Raw genomic sequence first — 14069 nt, 5'->3', positions numbered from 1 at the left:
TCAGATCCTCTTGAATTCCAAAAATCCACTCACTTAAGCGAGATTCACTGCTTCCAAGCCTCCAACGACAGAGAGCGGCTTGTAGCAGGCACTCTGTTTCTTCATCATGAAATAAAGCTCATCGTTGAGAGCCATGCTTCCGCATCACTACCAATTCGCCGTCACATCTTTATCACTATGCAATGTGACATCAAACCTGTCACGTCACACGAGCAGATGATAATGGATACTATCGAGTAGCTCGATATGGCCATGTACTTCGCGTCTATCCACAATGCTGTACTTTTAAGGAGACCGATTCAAAGTTGTCACATAAAATCCAAGCAGCAAGATAAGGAATGTATGGGTATCATGAACTACCATTGTTTCAATAAGCTGCGTGAATCATGTCCTGTCCAAACCCCCGACCCCCAAATGAAAATGTCTTCGACCATGTGCGCTGAACCCCTTTTGTCCCTGATGTTTGTCCTTGCGAACTTTCTGTTGAACCCCCTGCTTGATCCCGCGATACCTTCAGTGATGGCAAACGTATGCTCAGATCCAGGCTAAATGACCTCTACCCCACCCAACTTTTCAGTGCAACTACACCAAACCAACGTACCATGTTAAATAGTAATATCGGATGTGGCTTAAGGCTTAGGTATGCGGATGGTCTTGCTGGTCATGAGGCAACCGTGAATCATGAACAGAATTACGGCAGGATGGAACTCGAAAACCGAACCCTGGAACCAAACACCAAAGGGGAGATTGTCGTGAACCCAGCGCTGCGAGAGCCAATAGGCCATGATAGCGTCCATGCCGAGCGAAGTGGGAATGGGAGTTCCTTCGAAATACTGGCTCTTGCCAGAGGCGTCCTTTGGGAGAACCGAAACGGTAACATTGAAGCGGGCGAGGCGAGTGAGGCCACACAGAACGAAGAAGGTAAGGCCAGCGGTGTCGGCGAGCGAACGGAAACCGAGAGTGAAGGCGACCATGGCGGGAGCGACGCCGAAGGAGATCTGAACAGGATTACTATCAGTGACCATAATAAGTGACAATGCGTGCATTACGACATACCAAATCAGCAAGAGAATCCAATTCTTGGCCCATGAGACTACTCTTCTTCCTCCACCGAGCAACCTTGCCGTCGAAAAAGTCAAAGAACAGACCGAAAGGTAGGAAGAAGAGAGCAAGCCAGAGGTTGTCAAAATCCTTGGGGTCGCCAAGTGCGTATCGTAGCGAGGAGAAGATGGACATAACACCGCAGGCACCTGTGATGACGTCAGAGTTAGCAAACCATGTATTTTTTGTGAAGAACGAAGCATGTCAAAGGCGGCGGTCTCCGTAGTCAAGGTGTACATACCGTTCATGAGAGTAATCAAGTCGGCAAGGTGCATGGCCCGCACGAGAGAGAAGTGCCCAACATCAGCAGATAGAAGAGTCTTTTGCTTGTCAATTGCTATAAGGAAGGTCAATGTCGGTTCTGGAAAGCCAAACTCGCTTAATTGCTTCATCCTTGGCTAAAGCTTACCTGGGCTGTTGGAGGATGTGACGTCCTTGGGGATGTTTCCATTGGAGCCCGACATGGTGTTGCCCCTTCTAGACATTCTACGACGATTCCAAAGGCTCTTAGTTAATGTGAAGCTTGGTGGAGTCGGACGGTGCGAGAGGTCGACCTCAGCAGTGTTCTGTACAATAATCCAGGAGACGGACAATCGTAATGAGCTTCACGGTGGCAGGAAGCGGTGTCGATGGATGCGAAAAGAGAATATTCAAAGCAACCAAGAACACTAGCAATGCGAAGTTGAGTGGTCTTTCGCGGTTCAGAACTTATTGTGTTTCTGGTGGTTGTGTGAAGTTGCGGAAGGGAAAAGAGAGCAGGTTTCCCACAAGTGGTTGACGTTGACGTTGAGGACGTCGCGTTTGCTGCTTTCGCCGCGGGACGTCCTGCTTTCCTTGCTTGGGGTGGATGCCGTCATTGTGGGCGCTAGTGCTGGCCAGCTGCACGTGATGGCAATGGCTTAGACTCTCAACCGTTCCTGACAAGTCACCAGCCATCAGCAGCTCGTCACACGGAAAGGTCAAGGCGGGTGTTCATGGTCACATTCGCATCTACATTGGATCTTTGTAAATCTATATCTTACCTTAGTACTTACATACGGTGTACGTCAGAATGGTACAGGATCTCAAATGTCACTAAGCTGATCAACAGCTCAACAAATTCTGCGTTGGAGCATCACATGTCAGATTCGTATCGTATTCGCACAAGCTCGCTCACCGTCAGAACATTAAGCGAAGTTAGATAAAACTAGAGTTAGTACATACACACGCGCGCGCACACACAAATGTTCTGGACACATGCAGAGAACGGTCGAAATGAGCACAGCGATAAAAACTTCAAGATCAGGCATCCCCAGCGGTGTTTATTCAGGTCCGCGTCTGCTCATGGTATACTGTGTGTGCGTTACCCCTTAACTTGATATGCAAGCGTGTATGTATGTATGTATGTATGTAAAGTGCGTAGCCTCCTTTCAGAGGCGGTAAACAAAAGAAAACTACCCCAACGCCGGTATCAGATAAAAGTCCCGAACAATGTTTGCGGTATTTGCCTGGCCGCTGTAAGACAGGTAGGGCGTGTCATGATACGCAAATGAGTGTGCGTGTCTCTCCCATGCTTCATAATTAACAATTAATATTTATCCATAGACGGCTGATTGTTATCCTGTAGAATGAGTGTGCAAAAATCTGGACATCGAGTGGTTTTGCTCCTGCTCACCGCGTGATGAGAACCGAGAAGCCATCTAACCATTGGCCACAGGAGCCAGAAACACCACAGATGATGTATCCTCGAGGAGGTATCAAAGTGTGCCTAGAGACTAGGGTCAGCTGAGTTCGTGGCGACACAAGAATAAAACTTACGCATCTCCTCCATGAGCATTTCCATAAACAGGCGACTTGCGACCCAAACTCGTCAGAATTTGTAGACCATCGATCCAAAAACCAGATCGCACGACAAAGCCACTGATGTATTCGCCACGACGAACATCTAGGTCTCCTATTAGATTCCTGTCGGTCCATCAATGAGTTAGAACTTACCAAACTCGAAAGTATCCCCCCCTTCTTTGCCGCCCTTCTTTCCAAACAACTGCCTGGAATCATCATCATAAATAAATTCCATTCCGTCCACGGCCATACCGTGATAAATCACTACACGGGATAGAACTCGGTCCTGCTTGACAGCACTCGTAAAGATGGCTTCCGTAGGCTGGCTTCCATCCATCTTAGAGCTGCCCAGCTTCTGGCTTCGGAAAGCACTCTTCCCGTTCAATAGCTTAATGAGAGATTCCTTGGAGGTAAACTTTTTGTAATCGTCAATCTCAAGTGATCCTCCCCCGTAAGACTTGACTGATATTTTGAGAGATCCCTTTCTTTTCTTCTCAGGCAGTCTGCCTCGCAGCTCGCTCTCGGTGAGCGTGATTTGCCGGGAGGGCGTCCCTTGGTCAGTGGGATACTCGATCCAAGCATGGCAGACATCGTCACCGTCTGCGTAAATCTCAACAAAGAAAATTCCTGTGGCCGCCATAACAAGTACGTTGCCATTTTCGACAGGGAAGGCTTGAACACTACCGTCAGGGCTCATCGGGGGATCGTTGGGAAGGCGGAAAGACGGATGAGCTCGGAAACGCAAACAGTCGAGACGGTGCCATCCACATTCATCGGCCTGGAGTGCAAGACCACCTTTGGACTTGGTCCTTGTACAATAGGCCTCTCGAGCTACGAATGTGCGATTGAGCACCACGTAATCTCGCAGCATTACACCACTCTCCTGGTGGGGACATCCGAATAGATGGCCTGTCTCATGCATATGAGCGCCAATACCGATATTTGCAGCCTCCCAAGAACTGCCCGCTTCGTTGCAGTCATTAGCCACATGGTTTGTATCCGTTGGAGTACAGTCAGTGAAAGCAGGCACAACCTCTTCGAAAGTGGAAGGGTAGCTGTGAAGGCAGTGAGATCCAAAAATGGCCAGTTGAAGATCACCATCCCCTCCTCCGAGAGCGGCATGGCCGGTCACAGTCTTTGCTGCCGTATCCCAATGAGAATCCAAGAGAAGACAAGACACGTATAGCTTTTGCCCTGGTAGCGGGTTGAAGTATTTCCTGACGGCCTCTGAAGCGATCCCGTACAAAGCGCCCTTGTCGGTCGCCTTCTCGTTTTGCTGAGCCTTATTAAGATCCCGAATCTCAGCAAGAGTGTTGTCGGAGCGAATAATATGCACACGGGCTTCGGAGCGCATGGTGCCGTTCTCTTGGTCACGATAATTGGCCGAGCCTGTTGTCCATTCCTCATCAAAACGGAAGGCCCGTCGCCCAAGCTTGTTCCGCCACATCTGTTCCGAGGTGAAGGCCTGCCACAGGTACGCTGCCATTCTGAACTTCTTGACAGCCATTTCCAGTCCATTTCCTTCCTTTTCGACTCGGGCGGGCGAGGCATCGAATGTTTCGGGAGAGTCCTTCGCAACGAGTATCGCAAGCTGCAAAGGTGGTGAATTGGTTAGGGGCAGCATATGAACAGTAAGGTAGGAAGCATGGATTGGGTTGGAACTGTTGCTGTTCGCAAGTTTCGGACTTGAGAACTCGAAGCGCAATCTGTTGGGGCCCGGTTGAAGGTACACCAGTGCCTTGAAATGCGAGTTGCAAACGGGCCAGCTGATCGCGGGGAAGTTGTCGTCGAGTCGGCAAACATTAAGGGTGCCATCGAGGGGATTCTCGGCGGCATTTCCGATTGTGCCATAAACAAGAAGAACTTTTTGATAGACCTGGTGACGGTTAGCACAACACTCCAAATAGTTCTCGAGCGAGTCATGTTGGATGGAAGTCTTGGCATAGCTTTGGTACCAATTAGTGAACCCCTGACGAAATGGCTTGCATCTGCATGCGCGCCACAAAGCCCACCAGCCATAGAAACAATTCAAAAGCAAAACACCAAGACATACCCATGCATTTTCGGTGATGTTGATCACTCTTGGAGCGTATGGTGACATTGGAAGGGTCTGTCTTCCATTGATAGAAGGCGCACCAAGACCCGACATTCCGGAAACACTGTTGCGGTTGGAGTTGGACGACAGCGGCGGTCGCGTAGGGACGTTGAGTTGGCTCTGGCTCTGGGACATTTGAGACTGTCGGCGCTGGAGTTGCTGCTGATCTTTTACCTGCAGATGAAGTGCAGGATCTGACTGGTGATCAATCGAAGGCGGCGTTAAGGAACCGCTCGAGGGCGATGTTGCTTGGCTTGTAGCACCATCACTGGATGTGTCGGTTGATCGATTGGTACGGAAACTGGCCCTCGATCGGCGGCGAAGGTTGTTGAGGAAGGTAGGGGCCATTGTCGCCGGCGACTAGGACCTGCCTTTTCCAAGATGTATCCAAATAAGAGTCAAAGCTGTATGACGATTGCGTCGTGGGCAAGCGAGAGAGGGATCAAGAAACCAAGGCAAAATCGACAGAAAAGTGACCGAGGGAGAGACCGAGATTGAAGTACCCAAGAAACCCGTGGTCGACAGAGTAAGAGAGGAGAGCGCTCGTATTGCAAGTCTGGAGGAACGAATGGGGTGGTAGTTTAGATGAATGAGGTGGAGTGAGATCCCGAGGGGGGGTGTAACAAGAATAGAAGCTGTGGAAGCTGTCAGTTGTCGACAGTTGACTTGACTTCCTCTTGGTCGACCGAAGAGAAAGGAAGGAGGAGGGAAAGGCGCAAAATTTCATTAGAGATGAGGACCTAATATGAGAGGAACGTGGTTTCTGGGAGGACCAACAGAGAAATAACAAATGAATTGAATGGAAATCCACTGTTTCGTTTCCAAGGATCTTCTTCACTGCCTTGGAAAAGATAACCCTCACTCAAATGTCCCCTTCCACCCCTGTTCAACGGAGAACGGAGAAGGATGGATATCTTATTGGGATCCTAGACACTCAACGAGTGATGACAGATGACGGAAGATGTTCTGTATGGCCGGACTGGACGAACAGACGGCCACAACCGATCCCAAGACGTGCAAAAAGTGGCTGGTGCTGCTAATGCACTCGCCGAGAACGAGGATGCTCAAGCTTGGGCCGGGGGATCCGCTGGAATTGGTGGGTTGCAGCGATGCGATTTATTATTGCTGCCGTTGCAAGCGTGCTCAACCAGATGGTGGCTTGCAGTGAGCGAGAGAGTGTTTGAATCACCCTCGGAGACATGAGACGGAAGACGGCAGTAATGGAATGAATGATATGAGAATCCATCGGGAACATTGAGACATTATACATACTCCTCCAACAGTGTCTTCCTAAGTACCTACCTATCTCTGTTGATCAATTCAGGTCGATCCAGCAGTATCAAAATGTCCCAGACTTATCCTTGTAAGGTTGTGGGCAGGCCACAGATAGGCCGAGCCTCACAGCGTGCCGTTGAAAGCGATCGTGATCTAGGTGGGCTTGAGCGAGGCCCAAGTTGCATACAACCAAAAGTTCAGTGGAGCTTGATATTGAATTCAACCAGCCGCATCCAGCGGAACTCAACCTTTGAGGTGATCCCAGGAGCTAGAGCAGCTAATGGTAGCTCGTGGCCAGCATCCAACTTCTTCGTTTAGGCACTTGTGTTCGTCAACTTTGGTAGCAATCGTAGCATTCGGCTAACACTCACCGCGCAATCCTTTTGGTAATATAATATATCAGAAGTCGCTGCTGTTTTGAGACCATCAACCCTCAACTTCGATGACGTTGAGATAATAGTACAACCCCTGGCCTTGTCCAAGGTAGGCGGGACCATCCCGTGCCGCCGCCGATAGTAGACCACCCAACGAAATTGCGTTTCCATTCAAGATCCCACGTTAAACATACTTAAAGACTGTTGTTGGTGGGTGTTTCCAGGGGATGAGCCAGTTGATTGATGGTGCCATCCATGATTGCGAGGCCATGCAGAAGTTCGTTTAGCGCCTGCAACTAGACTAGCCAACGCATTACACAGAACACTCTATCTCAAGAGTGAGTGATTGAATCAACGGGGTTCAAGGTTTCTCCCATTCTCGAGATGGTGGTTGTCCAGACCTTGGCCATGTCGTTTCAGATTCGAGGTTTGTTTTAAGGCCAACCACTATGTGCGTTCCCCTCCACTGCAACATCAATTAAATAATGTCGGTGATACTTTATCTCCTCACTCGAAACTATCCTGTTTCGAGACCATAAGCCGATAGATCCCACATCACGGTAAACAGGGAAGTAAAAATTGACCAAGGGAGAGCAGTTTTGCAGAAATGCCCTGCATCCTGACTTGATTAACATATGCTAATAATGGCGGGCGACTATCAACCGAAAGCAAAAAAAGTCCACGTATGCGAAATGCAGCTTATGGGGGGAACATTGAACAACAAGCTTTTAGGAGAGTGAGCTGATGGATAAGATGATGACGTGGGAGTACAGAGTACTGCACAGTAGGTAGCTTGGTCTGAAAGCAAAGACGCTGCCTGAGCTCGCAAGCAAGATACAGACTTGTGAATTCGTCATTCCACATTTATAAATCCCTTGAGACGTACCGAAGCAAACAAACTTCGTCGGGGAGCACGACGCCAACTCGGCTCCTATGCAAGCCGAATAAATTGTGTCGTCGGTATTTTCATATTCTCTTTTGACGCTGTTGAGAATCAGAGTTCGGATCCTCCGCTTTCGAATTGAGTGACGATCTGTCTCTTGTAAACTCTCATTGACATTGGGATGCAATGCCATCAGTTGACTTACAGATCGTTTCCTTTGATGGACGTTGTAGACACTTACGGAATTTGATTGGTGTTGTCGTATTGGCTGGCTGAATCATCAACGAACATAAGCTGTGGAGCTATGCAATAGACGAAATTGTTAAGGAGAGCATGTACGGAGTATGGATCAGCATAGCTGGACTTGAGTTAATAGAGCTTTGATAGCCTGGTCAATGCATTCGCAAAATAAAAGTAAACAAAAATGCAAGCCCTCATCCCTATTCATCGCCGTATCCCATCTTATCAGGTATCATGAGTGAGAAGAGACAAGAGACAGCTTGATGTTAGAGCTCCTCATATCCATTTACCAGAGGTTCGAGCAAATCGTTGCTGAATTCACTCGGCCGAGGACGTATTTCATTCGAAAACCAGAACAGGGAAGAGCCTAGAGAAAATAACAAAAAATCAACAATCGATCAACTCCTTTTCAAACAGGTGGAGGAAACAAGATATGGAGCCAAAGCTTATACTCCGTCAGCCGGTCCCTTGCATCTGGTTATTGACCAAGTTTGGTCAGGCCTAGGAGAATCTGTAGCCAATCAAACCGAACAATGGACTACAGAACAAAGGAGTTTGTTCAGTCTGGACAAAGACTGACGCCAGTATGCCTAAGTAACCTGACTTGACAGATGTAGAGAGACCATAGCCTGTGTTGGCCTGATCTGTTTAAGGGGTTTGCATTTCGCTTGTCATGAAAAGCCTATCAAAAGGAATTACCGAGTTTATAGCCTTTCTCACATCCTTACCATGAACTACCGTAAACCTGAGGCTGGCTGAAGCCCTCTGACAGAGAGAGCTGGGAAACGCCAAATGGGTCCATTTGCTGGCCCAGCAGCGTCAGATCGAGTGAGAAGGGGTCAATTTGAAGCATATGATTGGCTGAGATTCGTGTGCAAAGTGCATGCATAAATACCTTTTCCTAAAGTACTCAAGTACCGGGTACAAGTCTAATTAAAACTTCCAGGGCAGATTAAGCCTAGCGAGCAAACTCGGGTTTCGTTTCCAGAGGAATGTGACCAAATTTACTTGGTGACCCCAGCGACCGGCTACTGAAAAGAGTTCCTTGACGTCTTGGATCTCATGTTAATTGATCTTATCAGACGATGGTGCAAGTTGGCAGTCTCTCTCTTTCAGTGATTCGTCGAATGAACGTCAAGTGCAGATACGATCGTAAAGAACAAGAGCCATCAATATTATCACAATCCCTTGGCCCAAGATAGCTCCAGGACCTCGAGTCTACAAACAAAGAAGCCAAACTAAAGTTTCCAGCTCAGTTCAGCTCTCCTCTCCTGTAAGTCGTTACCCGGCCGTAGTGGCACGAGCCCCTCACAGGGCATGTCCGCTTACACCATTTCAAGACCAAAGTACCCAGTACCTAATGACGGGCAACTGCAGTGTTAGTGCGTGCCACTAAGACCAGGTTAGCAGGCTCCAGCTCGCAAGGTACAGTACTCAACTGTAACGGTCCCTCGAGATTGCGTTTGCTTGCTCTGTTCTCTCCAACTTAACTTTGGATTCTTCATTCACGCACCCAAGCCACTTCAACCACCACTCACCACAATTCACTCCTTGACCATTACGGCTCGATTTCTTGCCATTCGACGCACACACTTTCATCAAAGAATCCGCCAATATTATTTCCCACTTTACACAACACATCGATCGATTCGACTTGTTCATTCAAATTTCACCGCGGTTGCCCCTAGCAGCAGAGCAGAGTAGAGCACAAGTGCGAGTGTAGAAGCATCATGTCTTCGCCGTGGAAGAAGCACCCAGAAGATGTCGTCGACAGTGTACTCAAGCGTGCAGAAGTGAGCAAGGTGAGTAACTTGATCCATTGACTTTTTACTATCAAAAATTCAATCTGTTCTTTTTAACTCCTGATAAGGCAAGCATTAACTGACATTTCCACTCTTTAAGATTGCACGACGTTTGCAAAACCGCCTCGCTCTCGCAAAATTCAAAACCAAGCATGGCTGGGAAGACCTCACACTCGACTCCATCGAGCCGAAAGTCGAAGAGGAGATGCGAAGGAAACGTCTGACCGAACCTACAGATGTCCTCTCCGACTCATCATCAAGCGCATCCGATCTCCCATATCCGTCCCGAGCCCTCATGAGCTCTCCCCTCAAAGCGCCCCTGTTCTCCGATGCGGTAGGCTCCAGCAACGGCAGCACGGGACACCGCAAGCGCACATACCTCGCCTCCTTTCACGATGTATCATCAAGTCCTAGCAAACGTTTCCGACTTTCCCCTACGGCACACAAGTCCTTTGGCAGTAATGGTGTATGGAAGAACTCGCATCAACTAACACGATCTTCTCCCCTCAAGCCCAGACGGCAACAACACTTTACTACCTCAGGTGGACCCGATGTCTCCTTTTTCCAGCAGCGTCTGATGAGTCGTGAGCTCACATCACCCAATTTTGCTGCACCTTCCGATGACGATGAAGATCTTTTGCCCATCCACTCATTCAACCCTACCAATATCCGCTCATCTCCTCCACGCACACCACCTATGCGCACCAGGTCTGTTAGCAAGCGGAACAAGGGCGAGAACGGTGCAGGGACCAATGGCAAAACTGGTGAGGAGGGAGCAGATTTACTTCTCTATCTCGCTGCTTCGCCATCACCAGCTGTCAGAACTTCAACTCGAACACGAATGGAGCCCCCATCAACCCCTCCCCAGAAGAACAAGCAGATGGATCTACCTTCTTCAATGATGATGACGCCTGGTGGGGGTAACCTCTTCCCAACCACCCCCAGTCAAGCTTTCGACTTTGCCGAATTTGTCAATATCACACCCAGCCCAGCACAAAAGCCCTTCAAGACACCAATCTCAATCACGGCAACTAGGACACCCGTGAGCGGTACTCAAAGGCGACTCACGTTCGACTAAGCGTCTGAATGAAGGGTTGGGGAACGATCCGAGTTCTTTGTGGGCATGATACCATGATAGCACTTGTTGTGACACTCACGCATGCACTTTTTTTGTTTCACTATTTGGAATTGGCCTCGATTATCCGTGGCGTACAGTAACACTGTACGTGTCTAGGTTTCCCATTATTTGCGACGGCGTTATAGAATAAACGGCAATGGCATGAAAGAAGGTCTTTCAAGGGAGGTTATCGAAGACCACGTCTCGTACCAAGCGAGACCAGGAGGGCAGTTTTTTTTTACCCAGCGGCTGATTTCTTTTATCTTGTTTGAGTTCAAGAATTGTTAAAACAGATTACATTATGGGCCGGTTCAGGAGAAAAGGGGGCACAGCCTGGAAGGATTGATGGAACGGCTTATGGACAATGTGACTATCGTCTTATTTTACTACTAGTACCTATCTAACTATTTCGAGTTCAAAAATTCACATTTTTACTGAGTCGATCATACGACTGTAAATGCCTGTATGTGGGACGAAAACGAGTGAGGAAAACCCCTTCTCCTCCACGCAAGGAAGGGTAGGTCGTCACATAAAAACCGTGTACAAGCGCGCGTGCGACGGGCAATTTACGCGCGAAAGAGCTGGCGCGTAGCCATATCGTGTCTGTTTCGCGCTTCCGAGACCCCATTTTTGACCATCTAGGGCCAATCACTAGACGAAATGCTACAAGTGTAAGTTTTGAGTCTGATGTCATGAACCCCCGAGGGATGGATAAAGCGTGTTATTTGGTTGGATGGACTGCATCATGTGGGTTGTTGAGGGGTTCAACACTACTTTCGAGACATGTACTCGATTAGAGGCTCAATAATGGCTGCCAAAACCTGCCAGAAGTGGAAGCACCACGTATTTGATGCATTACTAACATCCACACACATTTGAACACCACTACGCCTGTAATCTCATCACGAAGTGTCAATCATGAGCGTCTTTCACATTCACGTCCAGAGATACAATGACACGAACAGCACATTGTATTAATAGTGGTATAAACCTAAAGTCTCGGCGGAGCATAGCAAGCTTTTCTGATTTTGACTCTAGCGACACCTCACGTAGCGTGCGTTCTTCTAAAGAAAAAGAAGGAGAAAAGCCTAGTTCTGTGGTATCATAAGCATAAACGCTGACATCAAACATCAACACCATCTATCCATCTTCTATTTTAAACTCCCCCCCAAGTCTTACAGCGAGCCAATGAGTATCCCAGGAGAACCACTATGTTGGTCCTCCGCCGAGAGGAACGAAGTGAATTTCCGTGTCCCTGCCATGAGGGTTCACATCGCCTGGCCGGTTTGTCGTCTCAGGATATTGCCGTCGCTCTCACTTCGGGAGTGTCGAGGTGAGGGGGGATAGTCAGATCCATCGTATCGGCCATAGATACTGGGTACACGAGGTTGAGGGGGCACAGGAGGCCACTCGCTAACATCGCTCACTCCACTGGTATATCGTGAAGTGTAACTCTCTGCCCGAGAGTGCCTGACAGTCTGGCGGTTCGTGCTATAGAAGGAGCTGGCGGCAGTATAGCGTGGCATAGTTTGAATGTGTCCCATGCTAGACATGTGTCGGCCATCGAGCTCCAAGTCGAAGGGGTTCGAGTGAACGTTGCCGCGCCAAACTTCCTGTGGCCTAAGCCTCACGCCGTCACCTGTCGATTGAGGTGTAAGGTTGCGTGACATGGTCGGGCCTTGCCTCTGATCGACTGGCTCTATATAGGCCATCGGTGGCGGTTGCATATGGTCAGGAGACAGGCTGGAACCCTCGTCGGCAAACGGGTTATCCAAAGAATGAGGCCGAGCAGGGGCAAGTGGGGGTGGCACAAGAGAACCGTGAGGCAAGACGCTACCGCGACCATGTGAGTCCCCACGAGACGCAGCAGGAATGGTGTTGTTATCAGAGAACGGGTTAGGGCTAGGAGTTCGCCTTCCATCATAACCATCGTCCGGCACAGGTGGGGCTGCTGCGAGGTCCACGACGCTTGATTCTTCAATAAGTCGTGACCACCATCCCTGTTGTTGTCCAGGAGCTGCGCTCCCTCGGCTAGGGGCGCGGTTTGTAGACGCGCTGTGACTTTCAGCGCCGAACTGAGAGTTTCCTCGGCTCATGTCGACATGAGAGGAGCTCATGGACTGTCGGAAACGCTGACCAATCTTCTTAGCATTGGCGCTCATAGCAGCAGCGACTTTGACAGAGCGAGGCGTTGGACCGAGCGAATGATTGTCGATTTCGTACTTCTCCTTACCTGATCCGCCCTGAGGAAAATCGAGCGGGGTGAGAAGAGTGCTCCTTCGACGCTGCTGTCTCCGTCTCCTGATGAGCCAAAAGATGACAAGTGCGAGGAAAGACAATCCCACGATGGAACCGACAATACTGCCTACAACGACTGGAGTTGGGCCTGCATTGTCGGAGTCCTTTTTGACAGCTGAATCAGGACTTTCGGTCTTCGAGGCATGATCGCTTCCAGCAGTGGCACCGAGGCCGATAGTCGTAAGCCCTCCGTCGGCTAGAGTCGCTGTACTAAGTGCCGGCGCAGCCCCGTCAGCGCCCGTCTCACCATCATCGAAAACGAAACTATCAGATGCTTCAGTAGTCTCAGTAGCGGAAGAAGCAGTTCTGGTTCCAGATCGGGTTTGGAGGGTCGTTGACCGAGACGGAGGGCCAGTGAAGGTGAAGGATGCAGTATCAAAAAGGAGAAACTCCGAAGTAGATGTCGAAGACGAGGACAAGGACAAGGACGATGAGGACTCAGTCTCGATTATGAGTCGAGCATTTTCTGGAGTATCCTTAGGCGCCTGAACAGGCGTTGTTACAGGGTCTGGTCCATCGATTAATCGGGCATCCTGTGGTGTCTCCTGAGGTGCCGGTGGCGTCGTTGTCTGGACAGGTGTTGTCACTGGATCCGGTCCATCTATCAATCGAGCATCTTCTGGTGTTCCCTTAGGCAGCTCTCCAGCGGTTTGCTGAACAGGTGCCGTCACCGGGTCAGGACCACTAACCGCTGGGGGTTCTTGGGGCGTTTCCTGCGGGGGTGGTTGAGAAGTTGGCTGAGCAATGGGTTCGATGGGGACTGTCGTCGTCTCGTTCAGATTTGCGTCACTAGTTTCAGGCGTTGCCTCTCCTCCTGCTGCAGGCACAGTTGTTGGAACGGGCTCGGCCTCTTGCGTTGTAGGTACAATCAATGATGCAAACACTGGGGTATCTACAGCAGGATCCGCTGCGGGAACAGGTGTCAGGTCTGCAACAGGCGCAGTTGAAGCCGGCGGCAATTCAACACTGTCAGTGTTCTCTGTAATGTTGGCTGGGACATGATATGTAACCACTATGGTGGTAGGCTCGGGGATGACCACATAGCGAGACTCCATCTTCGTCT

General features: G+C 49.5%; 4 protein-coding genes; 1 reads left to right on the top strand and 3 right to left on the bottom strand.

Moving 5' to 3' along the window:
* Positions 1–629: 629 nt before the first annotated feature.
* FFUJ_13608 (probable CHO1-CDP-diacylglycerol serine O-phosphatidyltransferase) lies at positions 630–1565 on the bottom strand (the record flags this gene model as incomplete). XM_023576312.1 has 4 exons in its annotated part: positions 630–998; positions 1057–1250; positions 1298–1438; positions 1511–1565. The coding sequence occupies 4 exons, from the start codon at positions 1563–1565 to the stop codon at positions 630–632; spliced, it is 759 nt and encodes a 252-aa protein (XP_023429480.1).
* Positions 1566–2751: 1186 nt separating this feature from the next.
* Positions 2752–5365, bottom strand: FFUJ_13607 (related to jacalin-like lectin domain-containing protein; the record flags this gene model as incomplete). XM_023576311.1 has 4 exons in its annotated part: positions 2752–2848; positions 2899–3025; positions 3076–4798; positions 4976–5365. 4 exons carry the CDS (start codon positions 5363–5365, stop codon positions 2752–2754), a joined length of 2337 nt encoding a protein of 778 aa, XP_023429479.1.
* A 4154-nt stretch (positions 5366–9519) lies between these two features.
* FFUJ_13606 (uncharacterized protein) lies at positions 9520–10669 on the top strand (the record flags this gene model as incomplete). XM_023576310.1 has 2 exons in its annotated part: positions 9520–9591; positions 9692–10669. The coding sequence occupies 2 exons, from the start codon at positions 9520–9522 to the stop codon at positions 10667–10669; spliced, it is 1050 nt and encodes a 349-aa protein (XP_023429478.1).
* Positions 10670–11976: 1307 nt separating this feature from the next.
* FFUJ_13605 (uncharacterized protein) lies at positions 11977–14061 on the bottom strand (the record flags this gene model as incomplete). Its single annotated transcript, XM_023576309.1, has 1 exon — positions 11977–14061. One exon carries the CDS (start codon positions 14059–14061, stop codon positions 11977–11979), a length of 2085 nt encoding a protein of 694 aa, XP_023429477.1.
* Positions 14062–14069: the final 8 nt, after the last annotated feature.

This window comes from Fusarium fujikuroi, chromosome FFUJ_chr04 (genome assembly GCF_900079805.1).
Source record: "Fusarium fujikuroi IMI 58289 draft genome, chromosome FFUJ_chr04".
NCBI classification, from domain to species: domain Eukaryota; kingdom Fungi; phylum Ascomycota; class Sordariomycetes; order Hypocreales; family Nectriaceae; genus Fusarium; species Fusarium fujikuroi.
This window is presented reverse-complemented; position numbering and strand designations above follow the sequence as displayed.